This window comes from Protopterus annectens, chromosome 4.part0 (assembly GCF_019279795.1).
Source record: "Protopterus annectens isolate FY-2018-M chromosome 4.part0, PAN1.0, whole genome shotgun sequence".
Classification (NCBI taxonomy): Eukaryota; Metazoa; Chordata; order Ceratodontiformes; family Protopteridae; genus Protopterus; species Protopterus annectens.
This window is the reverse complement of record NC_056733.1, coordinates 856,510,863-856,535,585: the sequence shown is the minus strand read 5'-3', so window position 1 is coordinate 856,535,585 and position 24,723 is coordinate 856,510,863. Positions and strand designations below refer to the sequence as shown.

At 37.4% G+C, this 24,723-nt stretch overlaps 1 protein-coding gene across 2 annotated transcripts in view; it reads right to left on the bottom strand.

The window, feature by feature from the left end:
- LOC122799628 (guanylate-binding protein 1-like) overlaps positions 1–24,723 on the bottom strand; it is a 983,968-nt gene that overhangs the window by 627,142 nt on the left and 332,103 nt on the right. For both annotated transcript variants that reach the window (XM_044068815.1, XM_044068816.1), the window contains exon 5: positions 22,587–22,777. In XM_044068815.1, coding sequence (XP_043924750.1) covers positions 22,587–22,777 — 191 coding nt within the window. The remainder of the gene's footprint in view (positions 1–22,586; positions 22,778–24,723) is intronic.

Genomic DNA, 24,723 nt, shown 5'->3' with positions numbered 1-24,723 from the left:
ATTTCCGGATAGAACTTATACAAAAAGATTAAGAAATTAGAAGAAAGAAAAATGTTTGCACAAGAAAAACTGTCAAAAGCTTCTTCATAGGCAAATTTGTGTTCTTTAATTTAACTAATCCATGAAAAACATTATACTGTATAAACCAAGAAACTTTAGGCCATCTGGTAAAAGAACTGGCAGAGGAAGTTCAAAAATATAAAGAACAAAACCTGGAGATTTTTGAAAGAAACATGGACATGAGAAAGAAAAAGAGATCTGATATGGTGCAATATTTATGCAAAGGAGAAAGTCAAACTGAACAATACAAAAAAAAAAAAAAAAAATAGCTCCAAAGATGTTTGAAGAGAAATGCAGGCAAAGGCACCCAGATATGGAAAATTTCATAACACAGAAATGAGACTACAAAGAAGGGGCATAGGACACAGAGAATAAGTAAAGTAGAAGTTAAACAAATAGAAGCTGAAGTTATGGAATACCTGCAAAGTGAAGGATTTAGTGTATAAAGTCTAACACAGGTTATGTCATGGCATGATAGAACAAAGGTCCCCAAAGTAAGGAGAAACAGGTGGAGTTGGAGACATCTGAGTAAGAAATATGGACATAGGAAAGAAAAACTTTTAATTTTTTGCAACAGTTATGCAAAGAAGAAGAAAGCAAAACTAGTCAATACAAAAAGCAGCAACAAAGATATTTGAAGAGAAATATAGGCAAAGGCATCCAGATATGGAAGGTTTCATGACACACAAAATAAGAAAACGAAGGGGGAAGTAGAAAAGAGGATTAGTAATGGAGAAGTTAAAAATAATATTAACTGAATTTATAGATTACATGTGAAGTGGAGGATTTAATATAGAAAATCCAACTCCGGTAATGTCACAGCATGATGGGAGAATGAGCCCCCAAATTAATTAGAAACAGGTGGAACAGGAAGCATCTGATCACTTCAGCAGGAAAGCAGCTGGAAAGTTCAGCTTCTATTGCACAACATGGGAAGGAGCAGGAAACTCTGGCAACTCTGATGCATTCAATGTTGTGGAGTGATAGGCCAGTGAGTCCCCGTATGAAAGAGCAATGCAAGAAGCAGGATGCAGCTGAAGAGAATATTTAACAGGAAGATGTTCTGGAACTTTCTGCTGAATGCCCACAGGAAGTGGAAAACAATGAATGTGCCATCAGTTTAGAAAAAAATGATCTAAGGGATGAGTTGCTTGATTTAATAGACATGGCTAGATAGATTAAGATCAATGAAAGAAACAGACTACAAAAAGTCAATAAGACTCAAAATGCCAGAAGTTTGATAAAACAAATAAACAGAGTAATTAAAGACTGTTCATAGACATGCATGCCATATAATAGAAGTAAATAAAATATATTACTGTGCAGCTAAATTAATAACAAATAAAGTGAAGAACACAGAGCAATAAGGGAAAGGAAAGGAATAAATCTTATGCCATCATGGAACTATCAAACAGAGAAAACTATAAAGCAATTAAGAGAAGAAGGGTCACTGTTAGAGCAGTATAGAGGAGGGAACGGGTCAATGAAATACTTAGAAAGAGAAATGTGATAAAAGCAATGCACAGTATCGGAACAGACCAGTATATCAGTACAGGCAGTCCGAGTTAGAAGATATGCAGATAAATATACAGGCAAAGAACAAAATAAGCAAATCATTGGTAACCCAAAAATCTGTATTAACAGTTTTCCACATATCACATTTGGCAAATGTTTTACACCGGCTGCCCTTCCTGATGTGCAGCAGGTAAGGGTGACAAAGAATAATGAGAGGAACGTACTCACAAGTGAGGAGAGTGTGTTGAACAGATGGAAAGATTACTTTGAGGGGCTGATGAATGAAGAGAATGAGAGAGAAAGAGAAGGTTGGATGATGTGGGAATAGTGAATCAGGAAGTGCAATGGATTAGCTATGAAGAGGATGAAGAATGGAAAGGCTGTTGGTCCAGAAGACATACCTGTGGAAGCTTGGAGGTGTTTAGGAGAAATGGCAGTGGAGTTTTTAACCAGATTGTTTAATGAAATCTTGGAAAGTGAGAGGATGCCTGAGGAGTGGAGAAAAAGTGTTTTGCTACCGATTGTTAAGAATAAGGGTGATGTGCAGAGCTGTAGTAACTATAGAGGGATAAACTTGATGAAATTATGGGAAAGAGTAGTGGAAGCTAGGTTAAGAGGGGAGGTGATGATTAGTGATCAGCAGTATGGTTTCATGCCAGGAAAGAGCACTACAGATGCGATGTTTGCTCTGAGAGTGTTGATGGAGAAGTACAGAGAAGGTCAGAAGGAGTTGCATTGTGTGTTTGTGGACTTAGAGAAAGTATATGACAGGGTGTCTAGAGAGAACAGTTGTGGTATTGTACGAGGAAGTCAGGAGTGGCAGAGAAATATGTAATAGTGGTACAGGATATGTGACAGCAGTGAGATCTGCAGTGGGAGTGACAGATGCATTTAAGGTGGAGGTGGGATTACATCAAGGATCAGCTCTGAGCCCTTTCTTATTTGCAGTGGTGATGGACAGGTTGACAGAGGAGATCAGACAGGAGTCCCTGTGGACTATGATGTTTGCAGATGACATTGTGATATGTAGTGAGAGTAGGGACCAGGTTGGGGAGACCCTGGAGAGGTGGAGATATGCTCTAGAGAGGAGAGGAAAGAAGGTCAGCAGGACTAACACAGAATACATGTGTGTGAATGAGAGGGAGGATAGAGGAATGGTGAGGATGCAGGGAGTAGAGATGACGAAGGTGGATGAGTTTAAATACTTGGATCAACAGTTCAGGGTAATGGCGAGTGTGGAAGAGAGGTGAAGAATATGGGACAGGCAGAGTGGAGTGGGTGGCGAAGAGTGTCAGGAGTGATTTCTGACAGACGAGTACCAGTAAAAGTGAAAGGGAAGGTCTACAAGAGGGTAGTGAGACCAGCTATGTTATATGGGTTGGAGACAATGGCATTGCAAAAAGGCAGGAGTCAGAGCTGGATGTAGCAGAGTTCAAGATGTTAAGATTTGCACTGGGTATGACGAGGGTAGACAGGATTAGGAATAAGTATATTAGAGGGTCAACCCAGGTTGGACGGTTTGGAGACAAAGCCAGGGAGGCGAGATTGTGTTGGTTTGGACATGTGCTGAGGAGAAATGCTGGGTATATTGGGAAAAGGATGCTAAGGATGATGCTGCCAGGTAAGAGGAAAAGAGGAAGGCCTAAGATAAAGTTTATGGATGTGGTGAGAGAGGACATGCAGGTGGTTGGTGTGACAGAGCAAGATGCATTGGATAGGAAGAAATGGAAACAGATGATCTGCTGTGGCAACCTCAATGGGAACAGCTGAAAGAAAAATGAGATTGATAACCCAAAAAAGTTTTACAGAGAATTGGCAAGCAAAGCAAAAGGAATAGAAACACCACCAAAAAAGAGAAGAAATAGACATTTTGACAAAATATCTATGAAAACCCCATGGAACATAATAAAGATGCTGACTGAATAGAAGTAAGAGAAACAGTAAGCAGTTCAAATGTACAGGATATAAAATGGGATGAAGTAATGTAGAGACAAACTGAAACTAAATTAAGAAAAGCTGCTAACTGGAAAACCCCAAGCCCAGATGCAATACCTTACTTCTGGCTAAAAGTATTAACATCTTTACACAAAGATTTAGCCCTGAGTAAGAACTATGACTATGTATGTGCACATCCCAAACAGACACCAACCTGATTAACAGAAACAACTCTAGTGAACCTGCAAACTATAGCACAATAGCTTGCCTTTCAAGAATGTATAAACTATATACTGAAATTGATGCTGAAAGTGTTTATAGTCATTTAGAAGAAAACTCAATCATGGCAATAGAACAAAAGTGTAATAAAAGAAAGTCATATGGAACAATGAATCACTTGTTAAATAGTCATGATGCAGAATTGTAAAAAAGAAGAAGAATCTGAGTATGGCATGGACAGATCCCAAAAAAGCATTTGACAGCATCTCACTTGAATGGATGAAGGAGTACTTACAGGTGTATAAGATATTACCCTGCATTGATCAATTACATTACAGTGACCATGAAATAGTGGCAACCCACTTTATAGCTAAGCCATGATAAGGGACAAATTATTATCCCAAGGATAAAAGTTCAAAGGGAGATATTCTAGGGTGACTGTCACAGCTGCTCTTCTGTCTTGCCTTTAACCCATTAAGCTATCTACGTAATAGATCAAGTCATGGTTACAATTGGTTGCCAGAAATGTAAAGACTTATCTTCTTTTTGTGGATGATTTAAAACTGTATAGTGCATCAGATAAGGAACTGAAAGAATGACTACAAGTGATTAAAACTTTCTCAGATGATACAAGGATGCCATTTGGTCTTGATAAATGTGCAAATGCAACATTTAAAGCAGGAAAGCTGCAGCACCAATAAAAAAATCAGTCTGAGACAGGAATATGATATAAAGTAACTTGAGCAGGAGGGAATGTATACATATTGGGGAATTGATGAAGTATCAACAATAAAACATGAATAAATGTGAACAAAACTCAGTAAGGAATATTTTAGAAGTCTAAAATTAATACTGAAAAAATCGCTGACAGCTAGGAGCAAAGTCCAAGTTATAAACTATTTAGGTTCATAGATTAGTACTAAGCTAACTGCCCTTGCGAGCCATTTTAAGCCTAGCCAATTATCCCTTGTGAGACTCAAATCCTGCACCTTGTGTTTGTAAGGCAAACACCTTAACCATTAGGCCACCCTGCTCTTCTTGTTCTTACAGTTTTCAGATGAATGACTGGCCCCAAAGGGTACTAGATCAGTTGGATAGGAAAACAAGAAAATTGCTTCATGCTTACCAAATAATGCATAAAAATCAGTGTATTTATATATTCCTCTCTCTGCAGGAGTATGGACATCCTTGAAACTAATTGCATGTGTAGATCTGCAATTGTAGGACTGTAAAAATATCTGCTGTCTTCACCAGATCCAAACATAATGAAAGTTTTAAAACATGAGAAGTACAAGTCTAAGTTGACGTCCCTGCTTAGTTTAGCAGAAGCATATCGGTGTCAAGCAGGAATGGAAATCAAAACAAAAGTAGACAAAATTGGGCAGCAACCAAATGTGCCAGAAAACAAAAGGTGACAGATCAGATGAGTAGGTAAGATATATGGAAAAAGCATAAATATAGCTGCAAGTACAGAAAGGTCCTGGAACAACCTGATGTCAGTCAGGACTGATGCAGAAATGGTTAAGGAAAGGTGAATTTAAATCAAAAGATGAAATGTTAATATTGGCGGCCCAGGATAGTGGACTGCGTACATGTTGATTTACAAAGCCCATTGAACATGTGGGAGAAACAGACAAATTTGTGTTTTGTAAAACAGAACTGGAAACCGTCCCAGATCATTCTGCTGGGTGTGATTCACTAATGGCAGAGGGCCTGTATACAGAAAGGCATAATAATGTGGCAAGACTGTTGCACTGGGGATTGTGCAGACATTACAATAATGAAGTAGCTGAGAAGCACTGGAACATGAGCCACAAAGCATCACAGATAATGCTAAAGTTTACATCACATGGGATCATGCATTACCAACAAGAAAACCAGATATAGTAGACAAATGCAGCACTGATCATTAAAATCGCTACACCAAATTATTAGTGTCTTACACACAATGAGACACAAAGTCATACCAGGATTTGAAGGTAAAAAAATGAGGCCATTGTGGAAGAAGGATAGCCTAGTAGGACTAATGGGTCTCATAAAAAAATTACAGCCATATTTAGATACGCTACCAATACATGTAACTCAGTATGAATTGCATAAGGAGTCAATTTTGGGCACATTGCGGGTGCTGCAAAGAGCATTTTTGGTTAACATCAGAGATTGAAACTACACTATTTTCATGAGCTTTAAACATACTTTGAATTAACTTAGGAATGGGGGAATGGGATCCATTCACTTCATGGTAGTAAAAACTCAAAAGACTTGGAGAAATTAAAGAGAGAAGTGACCTGATAATGGGAGATCCTCACAGTGAACTTGCATCTGGGCTTCGCTGGTAGGGATGTGAAGGCATGTATTTTTCATGAACCATGGACCAGGAAGGTGCTAACTCTTGATATCCCTAAAATGTTTGAAGAGCCCACTGTTTATTCTTGAATAGTATTTCCTTTATCCTACCTACCCGAGGCACACTCACTCAACATGCCATAAACTGCATCATTACTCATGCGGTTAAATTACCTATTTTTATGACACCTACCATTAAATCATACACTGCTTTGTCTGTTGAACTAATTTGCATAATTACAGGGTGAGAAGAGACAGCCAGGTAAACATCTTGAACTTTTTCATAGTTACTAATTTGTTTAACAGAGGCAGACTGATGATATACTTTTCTAGCACCAACAATAGTCTTGATTAAAACACCTTTGATTTCTTCAGTGAAGGGGTCCTTCTATGATCCTGTAATCCAGAAGTTATACCAAGGAGTGCAGAGCTAGGTGCAGCTTGTTATTGGGCAGAGGTGTCATTCTTAAAAATGGTGATATCTCCCACAATTCCATAGTGTAACCCATTGTTGAAGGGTCTCTCATCCAAAGGCAGGAAGTAAAAGTTTTTTTCCCAAAAATAGATCTTGGCATCCAGGAACTCTGGAAAATGGAAAGGTGGAGAGCAAGGATGAGGCAGAAGGCAGATGTAAGGTTGATGTACCAGCACTGGCTGAAGGGAATCTTCCTGCTGATCTCCAGACTTGTTACCTGACTGAACTGTCTCCTTCCTTTTGTCCCCTTTTCTCAGACTATCTCCCCCCACTCCCGCTTATAATGGTTTTCCCCTGTCTGTTTCCTAGAAAGCAGCTGTGATTTTTTGAGTGGTTTCTAGAGTACCTTTATTTAGGAGTATAGAAGACAGTACAGTCAAACTCTTTTCCTCCAGTTTTTTACAGAAGAGTTGGAGGAGTCTAAAGTAATTTTCCCTGTTATTTGGAAGGAGTTGGATTTTGAGTACGTTTTCTATTCATAGTTGCTCTGTTACTGCTGTGGATCATGTATTTACTGCACTGTACCCATATTTAATATAGTGTTTCCCAACTTTGGAAGTGGTTTGAGCTAGCTTCGTGACTTTTGCCATAAGAGTCATCAGTGATATTTCTGGCCATGCTAACTCAGAGACCCCAGCGGTATCAAAGTACATAAATGTTAGATGTGCTACCAGATTTTTGTGAGGGTATTTACAGTGCTCCCTGAAGTCTGCAAAAATGGTTTAGCCTTTTAGGTGTAGAGGTTTGAGAATTTAACTCCAATGAAGTGTCGCCAAAATCAACTTCAGATGCTTACACTATTGATGAGAATTCTGGACACATTATTGACTGGTAGATAGTTCCTTAACCCTCCCCTTTAAAATGCTCTCCTTTAGAGAAGAACCTGAGCAAATAGGACTGTCATCACTGGTACCACACCCCAATGAAAAGTGGCCCTGACTGGTAAAATGCAAGTCCTCTTTTTCCAGGTTTGAATCTAGACATCCTTTGGGAAATGGCCTCTTTAACTGAAGAGTGATCCCTGAAGTTTACAGAACTGGAGTTTATATCATATACAGCATGATTATTTGCCAGGCTACCTCAAAATCTCAACAAATCTTTGATAATCAAACTCAGCAGGAAAAAAAAAAAACAGGTGTGAGGAGGTTGTGAACCTGGCTTGAAAATTGAAAGTAAGGCCTTCTATGGCTACGTCAAAAACCTAAATGGCAATGCTCAGGTCTGTTCTGAGCTAGTACAAAATGGAACAAAATACACTGACCATTCTGACATCACCAACATCTTGGCTGACAGGTTCAGTGCAAATCCCATCCCCCTCACCACCTACAGGGCCTAGTACCATTTCAGGGGATTGTGTAAGTCCAATTATTACTGATACGTTGGTTAACAAGGCTCTATCTAAAGCTAAAAACACTGCCTCCATGGGACCAGATGGTGTCCCAGGCTGTGTCATATGCAAGCTCCAAAAGGAATTAATCCGCATCTTAATACCCTGTTCAGTCTCAGCCTCTCCACAGGATATGTGCCCATAGAATGGCGCACGGCAACGGTGGTCCCGTTATACAAGGGTGGGGCCACAACTGACCCTGGGAACTACCAGCCAATAAGCCTGACCAGTCTGATCTGTAAGGCTATGGAGTGAATCATTATGGAACTCATAAATGGAGAGATTGTGAACCTCCAGTCGCTGGACCACACACAGTTTGGCTTCGTCAAGGGCAGATCATGCCTCCTGAACCTGGTGGATTTCTTTGAGACAGTTACTCAGGCTATATATAAAGGGAAAGGAGGTACACACAGCTTACCTTGACCTTGCTAAAGCATTTAACACCATTCCCCATTCAGGTATTATTGATAAGCTCACAAGCCTGGGCATAAACCTTTACGTCACAAGATGGATCGCAAACTGACTCTCAGACAGATCCCATAAAGTAAGAGTAGCGGGATCTATGTCCAAATCCAGACCAGTAATGAGTGGTGTGCCTCAGGGCTCTATCCTAGGGCCCCTCCTGTTTGGCATATACTTCTCAGTAGTACAGGCAAGCACGGAAGGGCTGTGGCTGACTAAGTTTGCAGATGACTACAAACTGGGTGATATAATAGAGTCACCGGCCAACATGGAGATCCTCCAGAAGGGCCTAAATGAGACTGATGCATGGTGTCAAAGCCATGGTCTCAAGCTAAATGCAAAGAAATGTGTAGTAATCCCCTTTGGAAAAAACAGAGTACACACAAACTACAACATAGGAGGTAATTCCCTGAAATCTGAAGAAGAAATAAGGGATCTAGGGACCCAAGTAGATAGTCAGCTTTCCTTTGATAACCACGTTGCCAAAGTGGTTAGAAAATCCTTCTATGTGACCCATCTGATCACGAAAGGGTTAGCATCAAGATCTAAGGATGTAATGGTGCCCCTCTACTCTTCCTTCTTCAGACCCATTATTGAGTACAATGCACCAATTGGAATGTATCTGGCTAGACATCTCCAGTAGCTGGAGAGACCAAAGAAGTACCTAACCAAGAGGATTACCAGCCTCAAACAGTTGCCCTATGCAGCACGATTGAAAAAGCTAAGACTGTTCTGTGTTGCATACTGCTTTCTCAGAGGCCATCTCTGTCTAACGTACAGAGCCATGTCCAACCCAGAATTGTTAAACATGCTCCATCTTAGCAAAACCAAATCTACTCGAGCTACACGCTCTAGGGATATAAACCTCAACACAACAATGAATAGAATATGCTGGAGGGATAGATTCCCTTCACAGAGACTTCCCTTACTATGGAACAGGGTCCTGATCTACATAAGACAGAGCCCCTCACTATCACTCTTCAAGAGGAACCTTGATGAGTGGATGGGTAACAGAAAGTTCACACCGGGGATCACACCAACAGCACTACTAGATAGGGGCCAAGGGTACTAGCTGCTAGTACAAGGGTCTAGGGAACTACTAAAGGGGCGGTGAATATCACACAACATGGCTGGGCTAATATATGCCTTCGGGCAGATAGCCCAGTACCAACCTATGAACCTATAAGCCCCATTCTGAATGCATTTATTTATTTATTTATTAACATTTGTTTACCGGGAAAGTCCACTGGGCTGAACAAACCCCATTTTCAGCAGAGGCCTCGGGAGAAAAGCTCCAATGCACAAAACAACAAGGTAATTACAATACATAGTAGTTACAACAAGTAGTTACAATATTTACAATAATCACTACAATACAAAAACTGGCAATAAAGTGATACAAAAAGACAAAAGTAAGCAAATTCAAACAATGCAAAAATAAGCAAATTCAAACAATAATAAAAGTATCAGGAAAATCAAGTTAAATTGAGAAAAGTCCATCAGTTTGAGTGTGGAGCAGCTATAGATTCCATATCTGATATTAAGTATAAATGGAAACTAAGAAAGCAGAGAAAATAGAAGTAGACAGAAGCTACATGAGGTTACAGTTAGTAGTTGGTATGCTTAAAGTGAAGTATAAAAGAATTAGTAATGGTTGATAAGGTGTCAGGGACAATTCAAGTGGAGGAAAAGTATGGTTTAGGTGGTTAAATAGTTAAGAAAAGTGGTACTGGGTCTGAATCTAGGGAAAAGAGAGTTATGTGATAGCATTAGACAAGGTGGAGCAGTTGATCCAGTTGGAGAGAATGTGCTTGTGTAGGGCAGTTTTGAATTTAACAGGATGCTGTTCAGAACAGACAGATGAGGGGAGATTGTTCCAAAATCTAGCAATAGTCCAGGAGTATAAGAGTTTACCTGTAGGTAGGTTAGGTTTCTGAACTTGTAGTAGGTTTTGATTTTCTGATCGTAATGACCGAGTGGGGGAGTAAGGGGAAAATAAGGAGCTGAGTGCAGGGCAGTCTTGTGGTTTGTAAATTTGTCTGTGAAAAGCAGTTAGTTGAAGGTGTAGTAGGTAACGTGGGAATTGTAGCCATTGGAGATTTCTTAAGGCTAAACAGTGATGGGTTGAATGGCGACAGTTAGAATCAAATTTGACGATCTTGTTGTAGCAAGACTCTAATTTTAGTTTCAGGGAGACCTGCAGATTAGTTAGTAAGGGAGTACCATAGGTTAGAGAGGAAAGTAGACATGAGAGGGCTAATGCTTAGTTTGTTGATGGGGAGAGGAAATTATTATACCTGTAGAGAAGCCCAAGTTTTTTGTGAGTTTTTGAGATGTTGGATTGGACATGTAAATCAAATTTTTGATTGTCATCAATTATGATTGGCATTTAAGGAAAGATGATTTTTGGTGAGCCAAGATTCAACGATAGAGAAAAGCTCTTTGGGTCATTTGTTGAAGGATACTGGGGTGTCTGAAAAATTCTGAATGGGGACTAGCTGAGTGCTAGAGGATTCTTTAATGTCCTTCTAAGGACTGATACCCTTCAAGGATAATCTTGAACCAGTATCCATCTGTGGTGGCACAGCAGATAAATTCATAGAGATCTTGGATTCCTCCAAAGTGTTTATGGGCTGGCTTATTCTGGAAGGACTATCATATTCAGGTCAACAATTTTTCAGGCACATGGACTGACAGCAGACATACATTGGCTTCTCAACACCAGCATCCCCAGGCTTGCACAAGATCTCTGTCATTCTTATGCCACATGCACCCCCACAGATTCTTTAATTAGGGCCTGTCTCAGTTTTCCCTTTTATAACAATCCTAATGGGAGACTCTGTAATTGTCTCTACTGCTTACAACTAGACGACAAAGTCTTGTCTACTTGTGGAGTGGTATATGCCCTTTGTCTCTTTGCTACAAGCCTCCTATGCTCTAGGAGACCTCCAAAGGTCCTTGCTGTGTTGTTGCAAAACTCATTCAGTATCTCAACAGTACAAAACATATTTGTATATACATACATATCTACCTATATTTATATATCTACATCCATCTATCTATATCTAATCTATTTATCTATGAAACTATTTGAAATGTTGGGACCCACTACAGTGAGTCCTGAATTATGGAGACTCAACAGTCGAAAGATCAGACTTATGTATACTAAGTCCAAGATGCCATTTCTAGGAATATTCCCTTTTTACCAAGGTATGGTGATCTCAAAGTTGGTATATATAAGTTTGGGGGTGAGGGCTTGCCTACCACATGGGGATGCAGGGGGGCTTGTCCCCCTGCAAAAAATAAAAACATTTTAGGGAGAAGAGTGATCTTTGAGATTTCAACAGCAAGATACATATAGAACTTCAGGCCCACTCAGATTCCTTTATGTTGGTGGTTGGAATTTTATAGTACTTTTTTTAGAAACGTAATGTACTCGTGCAAAAACAGCAAGCATAAAATATGGGAAATAGCCCATTTTCATATTTATGCCAATTTTTCAGGAAATTGATGTGAGTATGTGTAAAAACCGCAATCATTTTTTTATTGACAACTCCAAGAGGAACAACTGTCCTCACAGTACACTGCTATAATGTTTTGTTTTATTTATATTGGTTTAGTAAGAAAGACAGAAAAAGTTGTGTGCTATGCCTCTTTGCTCATCAACAAAAACTCATTCACTTCTACAGGGCTGATCAACCGTTTACTGCTTCACTCCTGCGGTTGTAGTTGAGTGGAGTGCTTTGTTTAAAAGCTGGTAGTGTCTGAAAGGCAAATTATATGCATTGTTTTTGATGCAGTGTAACTTAATTGCTGCACTGAAGTTGGAATATGCAGTATCGCGATTAAGCAGTTTTAAATGTTGTGTCTTTTTGGCTTTTCCCGGTTAGGGGTCGCCACAGCGGAACTCCAGTCCGCTAATGATTGGCAGTAGATTTTTACGTGCCGAGTTGCCAGCCCTGACGCACAATCTTCAATGAAGGTACGCCCATTCACGCATGTCTCAACACAGAAGACAATCTAGCTGAGAATCGAACAGGACAATGTCTTACTGGGAGGCGACAACACTACCGCAGCACCACCACTGCAGTTGATTAAGCAGTTTTAAATGTGAGAAAATTATTTTAACTAAATATGTAAGGGGGGGGGGTTGACTGCTTTACCTTCTCAGTTGAAAACATTTTTCTCACATTTAAGTTTTCTTTCACTGTAAATGATTCTTTATATGGTCAGTTGAAAACATTCTTCTCCTATTTAAATTTTCTTTTACTGTAAACTCAATTATTTATATACATGGAACAATTTTCATTTTGTAGTGGGCCACATGTAGCCATGTACCCTTGTTTCATTTTTAAAGTTAATCGTCTGTTAAACATGATTTTTTTGTTTTTCTTTGTTAGACTGACTATACATACAAAGCATCAATGGTATAAAAATGGTGTTTTTTGTTTTTTTATAATAAATATGATGGTGCTTTTAGGATAAATGTATTTATTTAACTATTTATGTTATCTGACGTGAATATAGTGAGCAGTACTGTTGTACCTGAAAGTACCCAAGAGTTCTAAACTGTGATGATGCTAGTAGAAAGGTGATAAACTATTTTGAATTGCAGCTTAGATGTGTGTTTTATCATACCCTTATACCTCCTTCTGCTGTTAGCATATATATGTATATATGGAATAGTTGAGGTCTGATGTGTAATCAATGAAATATCTTGTACTGTAGTTTTAGGGATAAACTTACAGGACAAATGGCAAAGCCATAAACCAGTTCCCTAATCCTGTTTTGCCAGATATTTTCTCAAACCAAAACCCCATGCATACTATATTTTCCTATTTTTTTTTTGTCTGAATTATTGTTTCCCTTACTGTTTTGAATGTTATAATGAGCTGTATTGATTGAATAAGTTATCTGCTGAATAGGGATTTAGATATTTTCCAAAAGATTTTATGAAAGGAGTGTCTCTTAGGTGGTTTTGTACTCTGGTGCTAAGGTAACTTTTTTAAGTAATGTCAATTATTTGTTTGATTTAAAGAATTTTAATTACTTTTAAGTAATAACAGCTATTTATGACGTATTTCAGTAGTGTAGCAAGGGTTATGGGTAGGTATGTTACTTTTCTAGTTTAATTATGGTTTTAGTTAGTCAGAATTAGATCCATTTTCTGTCTGTTGCATTTTTTTTGCTCTGCTCCCTCCTCCATTCATGTTAACACAACTCATGGCACTCCACTCAGTCATTCAACTTAGGGTCAGGGTCATACTGGTGACACCATCTATTGAGGTGACTAGTTTTTTCACTTAATGTGCCTATGTTCTCCAGCATGCATGCCTATAGTTGCCCAAGATGCAAGCATGAAACAGCTTGATGCACAAGGCATCACCACCTTTTCAGGTGGTCTTGCTCTCCTCAGCAATTAGTGTCTCTGCATGTTCTTGATTCTCCACTGGAAACTCAGACATGGAGTGCTTACCTTGGGAATGTAAGCACAACCCACCCCATGTGAGAGGTAAACAGAAAGTGCCTTACCATCCTTTAGCCTCCTCTACCAACTCCTTCATTGGTTAAGGTTGCTAACTAAACCAAAGTCATCTGGATTAGCTGGGCTTCATCCATCTAAGTCACAGAGTTGGCTTTGGTTGCATTTTAACCCATTTTACTATGTTAGGTAATTTTTCATAAACTAAGGTCAGAGTTAATCTCTATATATTTGTTTTAGGTGGGGTAGCATTTTTTGGTGAAGATACTGTTTAATTTTAGTACATGCATTTTTACCAGTGTAACGAATGAGGGTTAATTACAATGATGGTAATATTGTGTGTTTTTTTATTTTTAAGCTTATTTGTTGTTATGATCTGTCTGAATTTGCTTATGAAGTGCATGATTTGTATGACCATATGGCTTGCAATGAGGGATGAAGTCCACATTTTACTGCATTTTTATTTAAATTTTTGATTAAAATAAGTGTACATGTGAGTTTCAGATCTCTTTAAGTGAGCTGGGATCTTCTCTGTGTGCAGTTTGGGACCAGTTTGTAGTGAGTAGTGTAAGTATCTTGGGTTTGGGCAGGGTTAGTGGAAGTGAAGATGTGCCAATGGTGGTAATGGATGTTTAATACTGTGGGAAGTAAACAATAAAATAATCTATCACTGGGCAGGACAACTTTTTTATCACATCCTTTTATCTAGGTCCACTGTTGGGATAAACATAGCATATGTGGATCTCCTGTATTAAATATGTTTATTGTAAAGCTAAAAAGTACACTTATATAACCATGCACACTATAATTGTGAATGTTCGAATGTAGGGATCACTACTGCATTATTATTTATCACACCTGAGAATTTGTCAAAGGTAGCTACCCATTCATTTGGCTTAACATTCAGAGACTTAGATGTTTCCAACTCATGGAAGCTAACATACAGTGCCTGTATGTCTTCTCCCCACATTAAGAATATCAGTGGGATGCTCAGCAAAAGAAACAACAACACATGCTATCTTCATTTCTCTTTTGTGTGAAAAAATACATCCCAAACAAGTGTGTTTATCTCAGCCAAGGACAATGACCCATAGATGCTAAGGTGTGTAATCCTGCCCAAACTGCTTTTGGTATATATGGATGAGATAAGGAAGGTACTACTGCACCTAACCCTGTACCTTAAGGGGTCTGGAACCACTACACCCCACCTCTGTACCTTAAGGAGCCTGGGAATAGGATAGCCATGGAAGTTAATCTTGTTCCAAGTACTCTATGCCATAACAGTTATCCTTCTGTTTGACTATCCACAGTTACAATAATTACACTCATAAATGTACTGTATTCATCAGTATGATAACTCACGAAATATCACAGATGAAGAGAACCAATGAAGGAATCAGCAGAGGCAGAAGCAGGGTAAAAGTGGTATATATCTTTAAAGAAGCGGACACCTAGTTACAGAAAGTTCAGTGGCTGGAAAAACAGAATCAAGGTTAAAACAGACATATAGGAACTTGTAAGTAGACTGTTTATACTTTTGTTTTATATTACCATAAAAAGTCTCAAATGGGCAAATCTTAAGACTTCCAAGATGGCTGCACACTGAGTAACAGTTTGCCTCTAGTTCTCCCAGTGTGAAAACAAAAACTCAGCACAGAAGACCAGTAGACTTGCGTTTATGGGTAAATTTCAGTAACTGGCTAGTAAGTGCACTGCCTGGATGCCAGAAATAAAGAAATACAGAATACCTGGAAAAAATCAGCTACAAAAAGTGAAGAAGAAACACTGACTGGGGAAAGTTCTGCAGCTGTTCAGCAAAACGCAATGCAACCTTCAGACATGGCTTCTAGTAACCTACAGGATGATATAAGACAACTACATACAGATCTGGTTAAAATAAACAAAACACCAATGGAGTATATCAACACAAACAACAAAAGGCTGGAAAAAATGGAAGAAGCTTTAAACAGATATTCAGGTGAGATGATAAAGCTGCAAAAATCAGCAGTCAAAATGAAGAAAAAGCTAGCTGAATATGAGATTGCTCAGGAAGAGATGTTTCAAAACTTAAAAGGATTAGAGGACAGAGCATGTATAGAAAACCTGATGTATTCAGCTATGCTAGAGAAGCTGGAAGGGACAGACTGCATTAATTATATGAAAGCACAAATAAGCAATTGGGCTGGTATTCCACAGCCGGAGTTGTTAGTTGAAATTGTACATCATGTGTATCCTGCAAACCTAGCTATAAGAAAGCAACCTAGACCTTTAATAGTAAAGATGCAATCCTACCAGCAGAAGGAGTTGATTTTGTGGCAGAAGGACAAAATACTAAAGGTGGGAGGCAGCACAGTGTTTGTGAAGAATGATTACTCATTGCACACCAGGCAGAAGAGGAGTAAATTCATTTCACTATTCAGGGAATGTTGAGACACAGGTTTAAGATTCAAACTGTTGCATCCAGCTGTCTTTAAGGTATAAAAATCATTTTTTGATGAAGTGCTCGTTAAGGAGGAAATACAAAAGTTTGTCAAACAAAAAGTGAGCTGTGAAACAGAAGGAGATTCTGCTTCTTGTTCTTCTGGTAAGAAAGACCATAGAGAGACTGTGCCTTTGAAACTGTTTCCGGTATTTCAATGAAAAATGTTGGAGAGAAAGAAGGGATCATGAGAGCTGACTAGAAGAATCAAGAGTACATTGGAAATGAAGCAGAGACAGAATTTAGGTGACAGAGAAGAACAGTAATAAAACTAGTAACTTAAATTGGGATCACAATGCAATAATTATATTTCTGAAATATGACAGAATAGAATAATCTGGAAATATTGCACTTTTTCAAAATCTGTTGGATTTCTGGGGATTCTAAAGTATATGCTCTACTTAATGTCATTAATGTTCAGAAAAATGCATTGGGGAGGGGAAGAGAGGGAAGAAACATTTTCTTTTCTTAAAAAAATCTACTGCCAATCATTAGCGGACCGGAGTTCCGCTGTGGCGACCCCTTACCGGGAAAAGCCGAAAAGACAAACAACAACAACAGCAACTGTATTTGGGAAGAGAGGGTAGAAACATTTTCTTTTCTTAATAGTACTGTATTTGTCATATATGGTTTTCTTTGCATGCTATTTTAAGTGTAATGGGGACTGTAAACAGGTGCTGTTGTTTTTCTTTTTTCTCTCATCTTGTACAGTTTTGAGAACTATAAGTAATGCAATGTATTGCATTGATTAGTTTCAAGACACAGCAAGCAAATGAAAAAGAATATTGAATATTATGAGGCTTTTTTTTCTAGCAAATGCATGTATACTTAGTAGCAATTTTACAGCTGAGCTTCATGTTTCCATGGAAACAATCTGATAATGAGAAACTGGCTATCTGGTTCTCATGTCTCTATTCAGAAAATATAATAAAGAGAAACTGGAAACAGTCTGGTGGAAAGGGATTGACTGAGGGAAAAGAAAAAAAAATAGAAATCGGGCAGGACATAATGTTCTCTGAAAGAAATCAGGGGTTTTCCCAGCTGGGAGAGCTTTAACGATAAGACAAACCAATTAGACAAAGTAAAGTTTTCTCAGCTTTTTTTTTGAAATGCAATGGAGATACTGTTATAAATAGGTGATTTTGTTTTTTTTTTCTTTTTCTCTCTTCTTCTCCCTCTTTCTTTGTTCTGTTTTAAGAAATGTAGGCACTGCAATGTTAAAAAAGGGGGAAGAGAGGAGAAGGGGGCGAGAGGAAAGGTCTGGTTAGGAGAGTATGACAAAAGAAAAATCAGTGTGCTTTTTCCCATGCTTGCATAGGGAAATTACTGGGTTAAGACCCTAGGCATTATCCAGTAGCAGGTTTATTACAAAGCATGTAAATGAAAAAGAATGTTGAATATTATACGTTTTTTTTTTTCTGGTAAGCAAGGTACCCTTAGCAGTTTTGTGTCTGGTTTGCATGTTACCAGAAGGCAATTTGATAAGAGAAATGGCTTGGAAAAAGCATTTACTGGAAGCATTCAAGTGTTTTCTCAGCTGGGACAACTACAAAGATAGACAAAATCAAATAGCACTTACTAATAGCACAGGCTGTACTATGCATCTTAGCATGACTAACTTTCTTTTTGGTTAACTCTAGCCTATCTGTATGGCTATCATCTTAGAACATTTGTTCTTATGAGGAAGCAAAAACTTCAATATTTGAAGATGTACATAGTTTTGTGTATTATTATTAAGTTAATAGGTTTAGGAGAGGTTTATTCTGTTTGAGGGCTTTCAGAAAAAAAAATGGTATGTAAGATGTGGTATAAGCTCAAATGGATTTGAAAGAAACAAGTTTATAAAAGAGCAACCTGTCGAACAGTATATGCATGTAACATAAAAGTTGGAACTAGAGATTTAACAAAAAAAAGTTATACATAAAAGATGGTAATAATAACTATATAAGAAAATGATGCTTTCTGTAATGTCTTTCAATCTGAATGGTCTTATAGATAAATATAAAAAGAAAGAGTAGTGAACTATATTAAAAATGTAGAGTGCAAATAGCTATGCTACAGAAAACACACCTGGAAAGAACTGAACATGTGAATTTGATAAAGACAGGTTTTCACGATGGTTATTCACTGGGATATCTGGGGCAAAGGAAAATGGTAGTATTTATATTAATTACAAGAGAAACTCTAATAGTGATAGAAGAGTAAAATAGATAATAGTGAAATTATATATATATATATATATATATATATATATATATATATATATAGTAGTAAAGGAATGCTGGCAAGGGAGGAGGAGGATTACACTGGCATGCATTTACATTCCATCTAAAACTGCTATAATGTGGCTTAAGAAAATTCTGGGAGAAGTAATCAGCTTTTAGCAAGGAATATTACTTACAGGTGGAGACTGGAATTTGGTTAGCAACAGTGAAGATGTATCTGGGGGGCCTAGAAGGGAAAATATAACAAATTTGGGTAGTTTTTGAAGAAATTTATGAAAATGTTTGGCATGGAAGATGTGAATTCAGTACTAGGAGTTCAGGGTAAATTTACATATTATTCTCCAATATACAAAACTGGGCTAGGTTAGATTGAATTTATATCTCACAGGAACATGCACATTAATTGAAGGTCTTGAAATGCACCCAGTAGCTATTCCAGATCATGCACCAATAAAAACTAAAATAAAAATGCAGGGTAATGAAATAAAAATGAGACACTGGTGCTTTCCCACCTATCAGTTAAAAAGAGAGGAATGGCTTTTGGAATGAATTCAGGAGTTACTAGAGAGGCTATGCATTTCTTCTGAAAATATAGCTAGGGAGTGGGAAAAAATTAAAGTAGAGTTTAAAACTAGGGTGAAATAAAGGAAAGAGAGATATGGTTAAGATGTAACAAGAATTATTTAGAGGGACTGACAAATGTTAAAGTATTACAAAATAGGAGGAATCTCTCAGAACAAGAAAAGGAGCAACTGCGGAATACTAAACAGAATATAAGGGATTAACTTGAAAACATGCATGAGTTAAGAAAGATTGCTGTTAAGCAACTGCTTTTTGATAATAATTCTAGGGCACAAAAAGTTTTAGCACAATGACTCAGGCAACAAAAAGTGGAAAGGGCTGTCACCAAGCTTAGGGAGTCTATAACAAGGAAGATAGCAAGAGATCCTGTAGAAGTATTAGAAATATTTCGTAAATTTTATGAAAGTTTGCATAAAGCAGAGAAAAATGGAAATCAAGAAAAGGTAAAAATTGAAATGTTTATGGAAGAACTAAATATACCAAGGTTAGAGGTAGATGAGACTAACAGAATAAAAAGATCTGAGATAAAAATGGCTATGTATAACCAATCTACAGGAAAGCCCCCAGGAATAGATGGCATTCCTGTGGAAGTTTGGGAGCTAGGAGGGAAAAAATTATAAAGATCTGGAAGGTTTTGTTTAACAGTATTTTAAGAGAAGGACAAGTACCAACATCCTGGAAGAAAGCAGTGGTAATGGTAATACCTTAAGAGGGTAAAGATCCATTGGATTCAGCTTCATACAGGCCCATTTCAATACTAAACCATGATTATATAGGGTTTATGTCTATAATGGCTAAAAGAATGACAAAAACTGATACCAAAATTGATATATATGGATCAGTGTGGTTTTGTGGAGGGGAAGCAAACATTTGGCAATATTAACAGAACAATGATGATCCAGAGGGAAGCAGAATGTAAGAACATACCACTGTTATTGGTGGGTCTTGATGTGGAGAAAGCATTTTACAGAGTAGACTGGGACTTCGTGAGAAGGGCAATGGAAGCATTTGCTTTCCATGATACAATTTAAAGGTTGATTAGGAGTATATATGAGGGATCGGAGGCAAAAATTAAGGTGGGTGGGGTCCTGTCTGATAACTTCTGTTTGAGTAGAGGAACCAGGCAGGGTTGTCCGCTTTCCCCTTTGTTGTTTGTATTATATTTAGAACCATTGGCAAAGAAAATAAAGGACTCAGAAATTCAAGGATATAATTGGTATGGTAGTCAGGAAAAGCTGGCTTTATTTGCAGATAATATTATTTTATACATGACAAAACCAGAAAGGGATATTAGTGTTGTGGGACATTTTAAGATAGTTTCAAATCTTCTCAGGATACAAAATTAATGAAGCTAAAACAAACAAAACACATAACCGCGAAATTCAAAATGCCGAAACTACACTACACATACAGTACACACATAAACAAACACAAACCCCCCCACAATCAAATAAATGTATCTACACTATACATAAGCAGGGGAGGCAAGCCCCCCTGTACCTCGCCACCCCCACTACTTATATATTCTAACGCCGAGATAGCACAAACAGTAACACAAACGAAACTCACATACACACATCTTACAGTCCCTCACACACACATCACAGTCACAACACAAATTTACACACACTGAAGCCCCCAACCAGCACATTTACACAAACAAACTTACCTAAATTCAACCGATACATCCACACACCGCACCAGCGGAAGCAGAAATTCAACATCTCAGTGCTTCGGGATTTTGAATTTCTCGCTTCTGCCAGTTTCAAAACTTTTAGAGTTTTCAGCTATGTAATTTTGAAATTTCAGTATATCGAAATTACATAGTGGACCTATATATATATATATATATATATATATATATATATATATATACATATATGGATCTATTGTGTATAACCAAACCACACTAATGTTGAATGTAAAACATGGACAAGATAAGTCTGACCATACACAATAATGAAAAAAGAATGAAAACAATAATAGAGAGAGGAAACTATTTCCTGTCCTGATATTAAAACTAACCCCCTCCGTAACACTAGTCTCAAATTTGTCTGAATAGTGGCAGTGCTACTAGAAGGCTTTAATGACATTAAGGTATAGAGTTAGTGTTGGGGGAATGGGGCAACATTAGGGTTAGGGCTAGCATCAATTATTAAAGACAACCCTCCTGCAGCACCTTAGGAACAGATGCTAACTCTAACCCTAATGCTGCCCATTTCCTCCAACCCTAACTCTATACCTTAAGGTCATTAAAACCTTCCCATAGCACAGCCACTACACAAGACAGTCTCAGATAATCAAACATTTGCAAACACACACAAAGATCACTACATCTATCCCCTAACCTAACCCTTACCCTAAAATACATGAATTCACACACAAACACACAGCATCCATCCTTCACTCATCCCCAACCCTAACCCTAACTCACATGCACGCACGCTCTCACCCCTCCAACCCCACCTACCTGTATCAGCACTCCATTAATGACATATCCACTGTTCGGCCATCTGTATCATATCATCAACATTAAATGACACCCCTGTGTTTATGTTGAACAAACGTATGCTCAGTCAAACACAGGGGAACTATATATATATATATATATATATATATATACATATACACACACACACACACACACACACACACACACACACACACACACACACACATACATACGCGCACAGACATCACGACAAGCTTTTTATTTATTGAACCACTGTTTTGTAATCTACAAGCTAAAATGTCTTCTGTCACATAATTGCTTACATAGGAAAAACCTGTCTTAATAATGAGTGAAAAATCACTGTAGTTGTCCCTTAAATAATCTCAAAAAATTCATAAATACTTTAAAAAGATTCCCACCCTATGAACCACAATCATGAAAGCTGTAGTCAGTCTATAATATTTGTTGGGCATTTACTCATGTTTGGATTTTTATTATTTTTTCATTCTGCATTCACTCATGTTTGGATTTTTATTATTTTTCATGTTGCTTTTATAACACTAATTATAACACCAGGATGGTTTTGAATCAGCTAGGTTTCAGACCGAACACTTACCGTTACCTTACCTGTGTCATCTACAAGTGATTGGATTGCAGTATTTGGTTTCATTTTTTGTATGTTTGCAAAAACTTGATAAAAATAGTTGCTTAAAACAGGAAAGCAAGTCAATATGTCCATGAAAAGTTGAATAACCTTGAAATTACTCAAAGCAAAGGGATTGTGTTCTAAACTGGTGATCTCCTGTAAATCAATACACTGTTGCATCCCTTCTCTGTAGCTGATAGCTACACAACAGAACTCTTTGAAGACTTTTAGTGCAAACTCTGAGCTGAGTACGCAGACCTAGACATATAACTGCAATATGAAAAGTAATATTCCACTATTTTTTAGACAAACATGCATTACCTTGATTTGGAAGTAAGCAGGTTTCCAAATACTCATCAGCTGTTACTTCCTTCCCATCAATTTCCATCTCCAAGCAAAAATCTCTAATGACCCACACAAATGGAAGACAAGTTTTCCATAATTCATCTTCTTCCTTACTGTCGTTTGTTTGTGTCTTTATTTTAATGAAGTTTTTCAGTTTTGTCACAATGCTGAAATAACGTTCAGGAATTTTTTTTTTCATGGGTACAACATAAGAAACAGTAAACCTGGATTCCTTTTACTGTAACCCAGAATTGACTGAATTGCCATAATTAATGTTCAAATGATTTATATTTAATTTAACATTTTTGTTTTACATTTTAACAAAAAATGGGTGCCATTTACCAAACAAAGCCAAGAAACCCTCACAATGAAAACAGACTTTGCATGAAGAACAAACACACATTTACTTAAGGTGCACCTGACCAGTTATTATAGCGAGAGGCTTGATATGAATTCCACTTAAGTTCCTGCTTGCCTTGATCATGGTAATTATATGTGTGCAGGCAGCTGCCAGATGCTTTATGCAATTATACATTTTGAGTGATAAAAAATTCTTCTGGGGAAAATGAAATGTAATAGTGTGGTTAAGTAATTTTATCATGCTGAAACGGTCTTACTAAAGAAGATAAATTTAAAATCCATCAATTCATCAACAACCCACCTCTGAGACCTATCATGGATGCAGCTACATCAAAGATGCATTTTGTAGTGAAACTTCTGGATATGACTTGAAAAAGCTAAGTGGAAAGAATATTACATATATGTAGGGACTCCTGGAATTTTTTGAATAGGTGGAGTGTGGTGCTATTCAAGTCTGAAGCTATTTTTTTAACCATAGACTTAAAAGATCTATACTCAGTAATACCCCAGTACACTGGGTTACAATAGTTTGAGGAATGTATTAATGCTTGCACTTCCTTGCCCTCCAAAAAATAAATGTTAAACTGGCTCTCATGGACATAGTTTTGAAAAAAAAATGTATTTATTTCAAAGTACAGTTATTTAGGCAAAAAAACTGGGCTAGCAATGGGGTTAGGTTGTGCTCCCATGTTTGCTAATTTTGTCATGGCCCAGTGAGAAACCATATTTTTATACAACTGTGAATTAAAAGATTCCTAGTACATTTATACTAGATATTTGGATGATATTTACATTTTATGGACTGATACATGGAAGAGATTGGAGGACTTTATAGTTTATATCAATAATACTGTCAAATTTTTGAAATTCACCCATAATTTGAATGAAGATATTTAGAAAGTCCCCTTTCTCGAATTCCTTTTTGCATTAGAATAGTTGGCACCCCATTTATCAAAAGAAAGTGGTGGTTGAAGGTCAGTTTGTCCACTTAGCAAGGATTTTTTTCTGAGTTGGACATATTCCTTAATGACATGATGAAGTAGGAAACACTCCACAGGATAAATGCCTCTCTGCTATGAAAGAATATGTGATAAAATCCAAACGAAATCAAGCAGCAGAAGCAACCATGTATCATCGAAGACACCAAAACTCACTCTTAAATTATGTAAAGTATTTGATTGTGCACACTGGTAAGTGCTTTCACTATTCGCTTCATCAGACCATTAAAATTACATGAAATAAAAGTGCTCTCTCTTATACTAGCAGACAACCATACGCAACACTCGAGCAATTAATCAATAAGTCTGTTAAAGATATAGCACTCCTCTAAAATAACGTCATTCATTAAAAAATGCAAATACTAACATTATATGAAGAGATTTTGCATAATTAAAAACATATAAATATATATACATATTACAACTTCTACTCTGTAAACTAGATGCAGAAGATTAAAAATAAATATATGTATAGCAAAATATAACAAAATATATTTCCAAAAAGTACCCAACAGACAATTAGTAACATCACAGAATAGTGAACAATAAGTAAATATTTTAAATATGATATACTGGTTGACATGTTCTGTAACTGGGGTTATCCTGTTGATTTTTCTTATGTAATTAGGAACAAGGTAGTAGCAAAGAGGAGAAATGGGTTTTATCTGCCTTTAATTCTAGGGACCAGGAACATTTGTACATTTGTAATGAATTTCAGGATAAAGTTCAGTTCAAGTTTATCACGTCCTTCATCA